The sequence below is a fragment of the Panicum virgatum genome, chromosome 5K (assembly GCF_016808335.1).
Source record: "Panicum virgatum strain AP13 chromosome 5K, P.virgatum_v5, whole genome shotgun sequence".
Taxonomy (NCBI): Eukaryota; Viridiplantae; Streptophyta; class Magnoliopsida; order Poales; family Poaceae; genus Panicum; species Panicum virgatum.
In genome coordinates, this window is record NC_053140.1 from 47,286,041 (window position 1) to 47,297,092 (window position 11,052).

The window sequence follows — 11,052 nt, forward strand, 5'->3', positions numbered from 1 at the left end:
ACGTGGAGGAGCCCAGCAATGATCTCTTAAGTAAGAATGCGACACTTGAAAAGAGCCCACGTCGATATCCCGGCCCACTGCCAGGGACACTAACCTCCGAAGGATTCGGAGCCTCCCCCTCCTCTAACTCCGCATCCACCGCAGCGGCCGCGCTCTGTCGCGGGCCTCGAGCGCACAGAACCCTGCGCCGCCGCCGCCGCCGCCGCCGCCGCCGCAGCCGAGAGCATGAAGGCCATCGGGAGCGGCGGGGAGTGGTGGTGGAACCTGCCATCTCTCCGCCGCAAGTCCGACTCTCGCCGCCGCGGCCGCCGAAACACCGACCCCCGCGCCCGACGCCGCGGCACCCCGCGGGAGCCGCTCTCGTCGTCCTCCTCCTCCTCGGAGTCCGTCGGCCGGAGCAGCGGCTGGCCCGTAGAGTTCCCCTTCAGGCAGGCGCTCACTGCCGCCTCTCTCACCCTCACCGGGGACACCATCGCGCAGGTCCGCGGCCGCATCGTCGACCGCCGAAGACGCGGCGCCGATCCCGACAGCAAGGTCCACCCCGGTTACACTGCATATCTCACTCTTAACCGCTTTGGAAGCTAAGAACGGGCGTGTGTGTCGTTGTGATGTGAATATAAAGTGTGAAAGCGACTTCAAATTCTATAAATTTCCATAAAAAAAATTCTATAAATTTGTTATGCTTCGCTTCGTATGGCTATCTGAAGAACTGAGACTAGAACTGATGGCACCTGAAGAACCGGAGGCCTTGTGTGGTGTTGCCCATGTCGGTTATGGTCTAGAGTTTTGAAGTAGCAGCCTAGTGGGTGTGTTGTTGTTTGCCCAGTCTGGGTCTATCTTCTTTTTAATATAATCGGCAGCTCTCCTGGTGCATTTTTTTTTTAAAAAAACAGATGGCACCTGACCAAAATTCTACTCCAGTATTTTATCTTGCCTTAGAGCTGCAGATTAAATTGTGTAATGCTCAACTGTTACATTGTGTAGTGCAAGACTGCAAGCGTGATCTTGCTCTACTGTGGCAAATTTATAGCTGGTATATTGTGCATTGTCATTTGTCACATTGTAATTTCTGATATCTGTTTAGGGGTTCATTTCAGGAACTCATACCGGACATATTGCTGAATCATGATTGGCTTCGTGCATTTCGTATGGCTTCCTATGGATTCCTTCTTTATGGTCCAGGATCCTATGCATGGTATCAGTTCCTTGATCGGTGTATGCCCAAGCAGTCATTTGTAAATTTGTCTGCTAAGGTGCGTTTGCATCCTCCATTGTGACCTCATGTGTTGTGTTATTTAAGCATTTTACTCACAAGATATCCTTTTCTTATAACTATTGTTGATTTCGCTATTTTAGGTCATACTGAACCAGATCGTGCTTGGTCCTTGTGTTATTGCTGTAGTTTTTGCTTGGAACAACTTGTGGTTAGGGAAACTATCAGAGCTGCCATCTAAATATCAGAATGATGCGCTTCCTACACTTCTATATGGTAATCCTTCTGCCTGAGTGCAGTTTGAACTACCTGAACAGAAATAACTGATATTATAGTATGTTTCACTTTGTCATGGATATTGCAGGGTTTAAGTTTTGGATTCCTGTATCAATTGTCAACTTTGGGTATGGACATTTGGCTTCTCAATTTTAATGCTCATCTGATATTTCTAGTACCAATCAGGCTATGGTTTGATAAACTAGATAACTATTTAATTGCTACTTGCTCCATTGGAGCAATGCAGCTGGTTCTTATGCTAGTTTTGGTTGTGTGCCAGGATGATTCCTTTGCCAGCTCGTGTAGCCTTTATGTCCTCTTGTTCCATTTTTTGGAACTTTTATCTATCGACTGCTATGAACAAGTGAATCTTACTGTTCATCAGGTTGGTGTTGACACAACTCAATTTTCAACCTATAAACTTCTGTTGGCTAGGCTTACTATGTTTTTTATTTTCAATCAACTTGGCTCATAATATCTGCATTTGCTACCACTTTTCTTTTGCTTCTGTTGCTCGCCTGACATGGACATTTCATGCACAATTGCTTACCTATCTGGAAATTTACACTGAATAATGTGACATGATGCTTTATAGGATATGTATGAGCCTCGTTCATCATGTCTACCCCAAAACAAAATTTATGCTCGTATTGTTGGTTATATTCATCCAACAGAGAAGAATGTGAAGGAGATAGTTTTGACAGGCATAACAGTACAATGTAAGGTTTCTTCCTCTTGAACAGATCTGGTGGATCAGCATAAGGTCGCTGTAAAACTTATTCAAGATGTTGACTAGCATAACATCAATGGAGGACGTGAAGTTTTGTCTGATCATGTATCAAGCACCTGGCTCCATTCTGACTTCAAAACTCAAAAGGCGTTCAATTTGTTATTTAGGATATGTGCTGCATTAGCTTACTTCAGTGACAATGGCATATTGACATTCATCTCTGAATAGAGATGCAGGTGTATTAGTTACGCCATGAGAATTTGTGAATTCACTGCTGGATGTTGTATCTTAAATTCCATCTCAAATAAAAAAGATCTTTTCAGAAAATAAAAAAAAAGACTATCATAGTAGATTGACTCTGTAATCTCACAGAGGAACAAAAGGCCCTCTTGAGCTTGACGTCTCAGAATCTGGTGTCGCGGCCCGAGGTCCTTCAAGCTCCAGCTGCTTACGCCCTGCTAGAGAAAGAAGAAAAACGCTGTAGAACCCAAAGCTGGCACTGTGATCTTTGACCGTGGTAGTTTCCTTTTCCTAAGCGTATAACTAGAGGTGTAGCCTGTAGTTGAACGAAGAATACAGACTGTGTACAACAGTATTCAGTATCAATGGAGACCAAGACATTTATTAGATAGGTTCCCAAATACAGGTTTTATTCTGATTGACCTTTAAAAAATTACAGAGCATTTCGACAGAAGAATTTGCTATGCAATTCCTATCATAATTCTTTACATGTCAAGAAATATACATAATAGAGAGAGAGAAAATGAATCTACAAACTGACGGCTACAGCCTACAAGGTACAGACTGAATAATTATGGATGCTAAGTTAACATCTTGTAAAATCTATGATTCAAGTCTTCTATCTCGGAGATCTGGTAGAAATGCATCTTCCACACAAGATAAGCCTTGATATAGCGCTTGACCTTCTATTTCTGACCTTAATTGAAGAGAGCTGCAGAGAAATGATTAGATTAGCTAGAGAGGGAAAAATCTCGTGCAGAACTGCATTTTAAGCTAAGCACCATTCACATGCCCTGCTGGCAAGGAGTCCAGATATACCCCTTCCTGCCACACGACACTACTTGTCTTGGAAAGTGTCAGGTTCCCCTTAACATAACTTTGACCACTAATTGATATCATTGTATACCTATAAAACCTAGTAAGATTAGTACTCTAAACTCTGTAGCCACACAAAAATTAGAGAACTAATATAATCTAGCCAGCATTTTGGTGAATACCATCTATACTGTTGCCATTACCAAAGGAGCATAAACATATGCTAGTCTGCACTCTGCAGCGACATCATTGAGATGCAAACTTCCGCAAGAATGCCAGACGTCAATTTATTTGTGGAAAACATTAAGAGGACATACTCTGCTATTCATTTTAGAGGCATGGTAGTATGGTACTCCACTACTTAAAAGTTAAAACTATCACTGCTGAGAAAAGACCTATTTCATTAGTCATTTAGACTCAATAATTGACCAAATTAAGGATAACAATCAGATCCGTACAAGTTCTGCTGAAAGGAGACTACTAACTATCCAGATTTTAGATACCATCTAGTGAACAGGCATCTAAGATTAACCATGGCCTGCTGCTGTACCTCCACAATATATGCAAACAAAATTTAATAATACATGCAAATGAACTGTCTAAGTTTTACCAGAATAATATACAAGCGAGTGGTGTGAAGAAAATCGATGATACAAGCTAATACGAAAGTATCAACAGAATATAACATAATAGAAATATGAAAGATTACCTTTCGTCGAGTTCTTGAAGTTCTCCAGCATAGTAGACTCCTTGATTTAGGCTCCAATCTCCTGGACACAAACACTTTCCCGGTGAGAAACTTGCAGTACAATTGCAAAATCTCAACAGGCAAATGTGTCAAACATGTCTGCTACAACAGTATGGCGTATAGACAACTCAACACGTTTAACAGCCCTTGTGATATGAGGAAAACTATTATGAGTCTGTTGGATGTTGCTAGCATTTTTTTCCATACATATTTTATTTCTGATGTGGTAACACAGAAGTATGACCTTTTATATAAGAAAGTTAGACTGTATTGATCACAAGATAACAACACTTACAAATTCTCTTGCTCTAGCTTTTCAGCAATTGATATAGCTTTACGTCTAGACCAGCCTCCTCGTTGAGAACAAGCTTCAGCCCTCCCAATAACATGAGCAAGAGATACCTTTCCTTTTACTATGCTGTTCTGTCGACGCTGCCTGTTGCCACTTCCTTTTCGATTAGTCATGCTCTCTTGGTTCGGTGATGATGAAGCTTCTTCCTCCCATGCATTCTCCTTTCTTCTTTCATTTATGTCAAGAACACCATTATTTCTTTGAGCATGCCAATGCATGTGAGAGGGCCCAACTTCAATTATTTCACCCTCTGTTAGTATGTGGGGGTCAGATTGCATCCATCTGGTCTTACTAGAGCTAGCTCCCTTCACAACACTATCCTTTTTAAGCCTCCTACTTAGATTCTCACCTCCAGAAGAGAGCGGACTATGTTTAGTGAAGGACCTCCTCATTGTTGTGTTGGAAGAGTCATTCTCAGGGTAAGGAAACAATGATGGAGCATGGCTTGCTCTTGCATCATTCATTGATTCATATCGGATTTCAAGTATTATAGCAGAACGAAGAACAGACTCAAATGCCTGCAGAATCTGAGCTCTGTAGTTTTCAGCTTTGGACTTATTGACACGAGAGCTAAATATTAGCTGCACTGTCGGTGCTGTTGGAAGAAGATAAGATGATGTTAAAAAAGATCTGCTTGAATGGCAGTCTATCAACACGTTACATCAAGTACCCAAGCAAAAGACCATATGAAGGTGTACAGATTTGAGTTTGAGAATACTAATTAACCAGTATCAAAGGTATTGCAGTTTAGAGTTTAGAATACATGTGCAAGGAGATAACAGTTAATAGTTAAAACAGACAAATGAATCTGACGAGCTTAGCTAGCTAGATACATTACTACTTTCAACAAAGTTATAATGCCTGTACTCCTAAATTCAAAAGAATGTCTTTTTTTTTTTTCTCGAGCGCGCAGGAGAGCTGCGTATCATTGTATTGATAGAAGAAGAAAAATTCAAAAGAATGTCATCGACCCAATAATAGATAGTCGAAGCTTTGTTCAGTGCAAATGCTGTAATCACTGAGCCTGGATGCAAATCATCCATGAGTACTGCATCTAACTTCAGAGAAGTGCCAATAATTACTAGAACCACCCATCCACAGATAAAAAGCAAGCAAAAACTGGCCGAATTGTCTGACTATACTGTTTACAAATTACTTCTAAATGAGCTTTTCCTCATGTTTTTAAGCATCAGATCTATATACTCATCTGACTATATGGGAAACTTATTCTTGGGGAAGAACATGTGGTGAACTCATGCCACAATGTAACCATTGCGAATTTTTATATGGATATCAGATTGAGAACCTTACCCGTGCCTAGGCTGACAGAGCTTAGCCTTGCCTCTTTAGCCATCATCTTTCTCAATGTATCTGACTGGATACTCTCAAGCACAGCTTGCCAGATCATTTCATTTTCGGTTTTTCTGTGTTTAGTTACCTCATTTGCTCTGACAGAACTGGTTGACAACATATGGACATTTTCTGTGTGTTCAACAGTTCTCCTTTCCCCATAAGAGGTGCCTGCCATGTTACCTTTATGCTCGATTGCTGAGGTCCTCCCCATATCCCTATCAGGAAACGAGCCAACCAACACACCATGGTTCAAACTTGTACTAGTTGATGAACTTGGCAGCAGGTACTGTTTATCAGGAGCAAGCTGAAGCAGAGCAGCTGTAAGCCAGGTTGTCTTGTCACTAGAGACCCTCAACTGCTTTTCAGCTTCAGATAGTGTTTTCAAGGCCTGGCGTAGTTTTTCCATATCTTCTTTTGACACTGAAATTTATGGGAAAAAACCTTGATCACGCCAATGCAGAATCTTTACCAGAATAGAACAGAGAGGCTGGACGAAAAAAAAATGTTATTTGAACTACCCAATGGTCAAAAAAACAATTGCTTACAAGTAGGACGTTTGAAGAACTTTCTCCTGGGCCTTTCTCGACTAAATGCATAGGAACCAGCAAGAATGTCAGTAATTATTGTGGCAAGCTGGGACATCAGTGCTAAAGGCTCAACACCAGTTTCCGTGATGTCTCTTAGTGTCTTCACGGTGTTTACGGTGTCGGCAGATAGTGCTAGATCCAGCAAATCAACTAGTTTATCATCAGACACCAGACCAACCTGTAAAACAAACAGGGAAAACTAAAACTTACTGTTGTTGCAGATTAGACCTGAAGATGAAGAGCACTATGCGAAAAAGTTATGATCAGTGACAGGGATATTAAATTGGTTACTTCCTTAAGTTCAGCTTCAGCACAGAAAATAAGAATACATCAGAGAGACAGTAGCACTTGCAATCTGCACCTGCCTATAGGGGTTTGAATGCTAGATTATATAGGGAAATGGATTTGCACACTACTTCTACCTATTTAATTATGTGACACATTTCAGCAGCGCTCAAAGTTACCAAGATCCTGACCATAAAATTCTCTAGAAATTGATTTTCGGCCATAGAAACTTCAGATTAATGTTGCTAAAAAACATAGATGACATCCTGATGCTTGTGAGATATCTTACCAATTCTTGGACAAGAGACAAGGAAATCCTCTGTCCCAGCAAACTGAGCTGATCAAGAGTCATCTCGGCAGCCCTCAAAGATCCATCAGAATGAGATGCAATTAGCTTCAGTGCATCCTTATCAACATCTAGACTCTCGCTGGTGCAAATCCACTGCAATGTATTGACAATGTCGCACTCCCTCAACTTGGGAAAAAAGAACTTCTGGCATCTCGACAGTATGATATGAGGAAGTTCAAGGCTTGGACTGACAAGGATAAACACAACACGACGAGGTGCCCGGTCCACAACTTTAGAGATAACACTCCAAGTGTCAGCTGGCAACGTGTCACAGTCATCAAATATAAACACCCTGTAGTGTGAAGGTGCTGGTGAAAGCATCACATTATCGAGGACGTCCACAATGCCGTCCATGTCAATGTTGCCAACAGGCCCAATCTCCATCAGGCTCCTGCTCTTGCCAAGATTGTGAGCAATGCAGGATGTGCATGAGTCACAGGGCCTGGGGTGCTCAGGGGAGAGGCAATTGAGCGCTTTGGCGAAGACACGCGCACATGAAGTCTTGCCTGTACCATGAGGCCCATAGAACACATACACCAACCCAATCTTCCTCCTCAGGATGGCGTTGGACAGCGCCTGCACCACCAAACTCTGCCCGACAACGTCCTTGAACGTCTTCGGTGCGAATTTCTGCGTGAGGCTCCGGTGACGCCCACGGCCATGCAGCGAGGTCTGTGACTTCTGCCCTGACTGAGACTCAGACAGCAGGTCCGAATCCATCTCGCTGGTCTGGTTAGAGAAAATTCCAAGCTCCCCAGAGTAGCTGCCAGAAATGCCGCCAATGCGGTTGCGAGCACCGGAGGTGGCCGCCTCAACGAGCAAGGGCAACGCGTCGGAGTCCGAGCTCGTAGAGGAGGCGAGCCGCTCGGACTTAACAGGGTAAAGGGGACGCGAGACACTGACGCGGCCGCCGGAGGCCGCGGCAGCTTCAGATTTTCGCCCCGCCGCCGACTTCGAGTCGGAGAGGCCGCACGAGAGGCTGCGGCCGGCCATGTCGAGGATGGACTTGCCGCGGTGGTGGAGGCGCGACCAGTTCCATGGAATGCCGCACACGTTCCGCGAGTCCTGCGGCACATGGTGCCGCAGCTCCTCCCCGTCGTAGTCGTCGTCGTCGTCGTCCTCGCCGCCGTGAAACAGGTACTTGTTGCCGCAGACGGCCTCCTGGGAGCTGGAGTTGACGGAGAGAGCGGCCGCGCGGTCGGGAAGCTTGCTGGTGGCGGTGGCGCGGCGGCCGGCCCGGCGTTTGAAGCGGCGGGGCGGGCGCCGGCCGGGTTTCGGGTGGGGGTTCTCGGCGAGCTGGTCGAGGAGCGTCTTGAGCGCCCCGGCGGTGGTGCTGGCGCCGGCGCTGCGGCGGGACTTGGCGGGGAGATCGTCGCCGTCGCCATCGTCGTCGGTGTCGCCGTCGGGGTCGGCCGCCACCCTGGACGACTCGACGGAGCGGCGCGTGGACGGGTCACGCAGCGATCGCGAGCGCTGCAGCGCGAGGAGGTCGCGCATCAGCGCCGCGGACGCCACGGACGCGGGGCTCCGCCTCCGCCCCGACGACGACGCGCCCCCGCCTGCCGCTCCCCCGTGTCCGTGGTGGTGGCGCAGGTGGACGCAGCTGGCGAGGTGCGCGTGGCCGCGGAGGTGGCCCCCGGCCCCGGCCCCCGCCGCGGCACGGTCGAGCACCGGCATTGCGGGGCGCGTATCCTCCAAGCTACGCCGCGCCCGCGTTGGTGGGGAGAGAGAGAGGAAGACGGGACGGGACGGCCGCCCTCCGCTAGGCCATTTTGAGGAGGGGAGGGGGCGCCGGCCGGGCTGGCGCGTGATTGTGGCGGTGTGGTTCGGAGATTTCGCCTTTTTCGTTGGATCCTGGAGGGTTTCACGGGAAGAGCGACGGAGGTAGGGGGAGGGGGCGGGTCAGTTGGGTGGCGACTGGCGAGTGAGCGGCCTCGGCCTCGTGCCGGGTGTGGGTGCGGGCGGCGCTTTCGGGGCTCGCGCCCGCGGGGTCCTCGTCCTCCTTCCAGGGGGTGGGAGGGGATCAGTCCGGACTTCACTTCCGCGCGGCCACGGGGGCATGGATTCGCCACGAGCCCATGGCTCGGCGGCCTCGTGGGGCCCGAGCGTGGCTGGCGGCGGCCAGCGTTGCACTGTTGCGCCAGCAGCAGCATCTTGCTGTTGGAGTGACTAGCGAGTGGTGTGCAGTTGCCTTGCCGGCGTCTCCCAACCCGGAAGCTGCGGCAAATACTGACGGGGGCTGCCGTTGCTGCGGACTCGGGGCTCCGGTGGTCACCGGTCAGGCAGCCAGTGCCCAGTGGAGTAATTACGCGCGGTACACTGAGGACCGCTTGTTTCCCGAGAGATTTGAACGGCGATGATTAGCTCCCACCCGCCGCTGCCGCTACCCTCTCTACCTGGGCTGGGCTGCCGACGTGCCGTGTCGCGTGAGGCGCTGCACGCACGGCTCGCTTGCCCAAAGCAGCCAACGCCTCTAAGGGTGTGTTTAGTTACCACAAAATTTCCAAATTTTTCATCACATCCTCTATCACATCAAAACATTAAATATAGCAAATAACCCATGCATAGAGTACTAAATATAGTTAAATAAAAAAACTAATTGCATAGTTTTGATGTACGTTGCGAGACGAATCTTTTGAGCCTAGTAAGGTCATGGTAGGACAATATTTACCATAAACAAACGAAAAATGCTACAGTGTACTACAGTGACCGATGCGACTTTTTCTCCCGCTTTTCACCCCATCTAAACACAGCCTAAAAGAAAACGTACGCGCCTACCGGCCGGGTGGCGTACGCCGTCGCCGCGGGCTTGCCACTGCCAGGCGAGGCAACAGCACACAGGTTCATGTCCGAATGAAAACACCTCACTTTAAATTAATGCAAACTCGTACTTTGTAATTTCAAAAATGTAAAAAGTGCATGCAAACTTTGAGGTTCAAACGAACTCTCGTAAAAATAAACATGATCGCGTTTATGTTACGAAATATTTTACCGCAAAAATATGTCATGGGAGCTAGAGAGTGGGTAATTGCTCTGAGCCAGTGCCCGTGTTGGTCACTGTTCTGCTGGCAACTAGCAGCAGTGTTTTTCTCTCACACCAAATCAGCGCCGGTCGCCAGCCATCAACCAAACAACAATATTTTTCTCTCACAGCAAATCAACACCAGCCAAACAAAATGATGCGCGTGTGCGGCCGAATCGCCATGCCACAATGGATGACTACGGGTAGAGCACTAGCATAGACGAGCGAGGTGGGAGGAGTAGAGGTGGTAGCGGGTCATGGCCCCAGTGGCCTCTTCACAGCCCAACAAGGTTCTTAAATATTTTAGTTCAAAATTATATAAAATTAAAATCTGGCTCTTTTAAGATCTGATTTTTAAATTTTTTTAATTCAAAATTTTGATCCCTTTACCACCCTTAGAACAAGGGGACCTGAGCTGGCAGTAGGCCGACGCGCCGCTCGTTCTCGTGTTTGGCCCGTCTCGGCCATCATCATTCATCGGGAACAGCAGGCTTACGCAGACGGATCACAGGAGGAATCGCTTGTCCCGCGCGCGCGCACGTCGCCGGCGACGAAGCGAACGATATGGCCCAGGGCAGCGCTCAAATCATTACTCCAGATTGCGACGTGCGCGCGCTATGGCCCAGGGCAGCGCTCAAATCATTACTCCAGATTGCTGCTGCCGACGGAGACGGCCGGTCGATTCGGTTTCTTGCCGGCGCTGCGCCTGGCAAGGAAGCGCTGAAAGCGAGGGCACACATGCGCTGCCCAAGTGCCCAGCCTTGCCGAGTGCCGCATTCGATTGCACCTCCATGATCAAGGCCCGGAAGGCAATTCCGCATCCTTTTCTCTGCAAACCGTAAAGCAGCAACTGTAGTATATAGCAAAATGCTCAAGAAAGCAACTTCGCGTCGACCTTTTTTTTTACACAAAACTTTGTGTCGACCTTCTTGAGCAAGAGCAGAGCAACAGTGGTCTATATTCTCGAATGGTTTGAATCAGATTGCTCAGATTCAACATATCTGAAAAAGGGCTTGTATGCAGTCTGTTATAAACGACGGCGAAGAACAACAAAGTCAAACTATAGGAGACACGAGGATTT

At 47.5% G+C, this 11,052-nt stretch overlaps 2 protein-coding genes across 3 annotated transcripts; one reads left to right on the forward strand and one right to left on the reverse strand.

Annotated features, from left to right (window-relative positions):
* Nucleotides 1-129: 129 nt before the first annotated feature.
* On the forward strand, nucleotides 130-2,558 carry LOC120707929 (protein Mpv17-like). 2 transcript variants are annotated; one of them, XM_039992990.1, is made up of 6 exons: nucleotides 130-534; nucleotides 1,098-1,253; nucleotides 1,357-1,489; nucleotides 1,578-1,617; nucleotides 1,770-1,874; nucleotides 2,233-2,558. In XM_039992990.1, exons 1-5 carry the CDS (start codon nucleotides 226-228, stop codon nucleotides 1,855-1,857), a joined length of 726 nt encoding a protein of 241 aa, XP_039848924.1. In that variant the 5' UTR covers nucleotides 130-225; the 3' UTR covers nucleotides 1,858-1,874; nucleotides 2,233-2,558. The 2 variants fall into 2 exon arrangements, with proteins under 2 accessions (XP_039848924.1, XP_039848923.1); XM_039992989.1 differs by having other exon boundaries at nucleotides 131-534; nucleotides 2,085-2,558.
* Nucleotides 2,559-2,825: 267 nt separating this feature from the next.
* LOC120707928 (protein STICHEL-like 4) lies at nucleotides 2,826-8,954 on the reverse strand. The gene is made up of 6 exons (XM_039992988.1): nucleotides 6,890-8,954; nucleotides 6,274-6,493; nucleotides 5,687-6,148; nucleotides 4,319-4,970; nucleotides 3,985-4,045; nucleotides 2,826-3,171 (listed from the first exon to the last, which is right to left on the reverse strand). The coding sequence occupies exons 1-6, from the start codon at nucleotides 8,624-8,626 to the stop codon at nucleotides 3,079-3,081; spliced, it is 3,225 nt and encodes a 1,074-aa protein (XP_039848922.1). The 5' UTR covers nucleotides 8,627-8,954; the 3' UTR covers nucleotides 2,826-3,078.
* Nucleotides 8,955-11,052: the final 2,098 nt, after the last annotated feature.

Coding starts and splice junctions, on each gene's coding strand:
- LOC120707928 (XM_039992988.1), bottom strand. CDS start 8,626: ATGCCGGTGCTCGACCGTGCCGCGGCGGGGGCCGGGGCCGGGGGCCAC. Junction 6,149..6,273: donor GTTCTTCAAACGTCCTACTT/GTAAGCAATTGT, acceptor CATAAATTTCAG/TGTCAAAAGAAGATATGGAA. Junction 4,971..5,686: donor CTCTGTCAGCCTAGGCACGG/GTAAGGTTCTCA, acceptor TTCTTCCAACAG/CACCGACAGTGCAGCTAATA.
- LOC120707929 (XM_039992990.1), top strand. CDS start 226: ATGAAGGCCATCGGGAGCGGCGGGGAGTGGTGGTGGAACCTGCCATCT. Junction 1,254..1,356: donor TTGTAAATTTGTCTGCTAAG/GTGCGTTTGCAT, acceptor TCGCTATTTTAG/GTCATACTGAACCAGATCGT. Junction 1,618..1,769: donor GTATCAATTGTCAACTTTGG/GTATGGACATTT, acceptor GTTGTGTGCCAG/GATGATTCCTTTGCCAGCTC.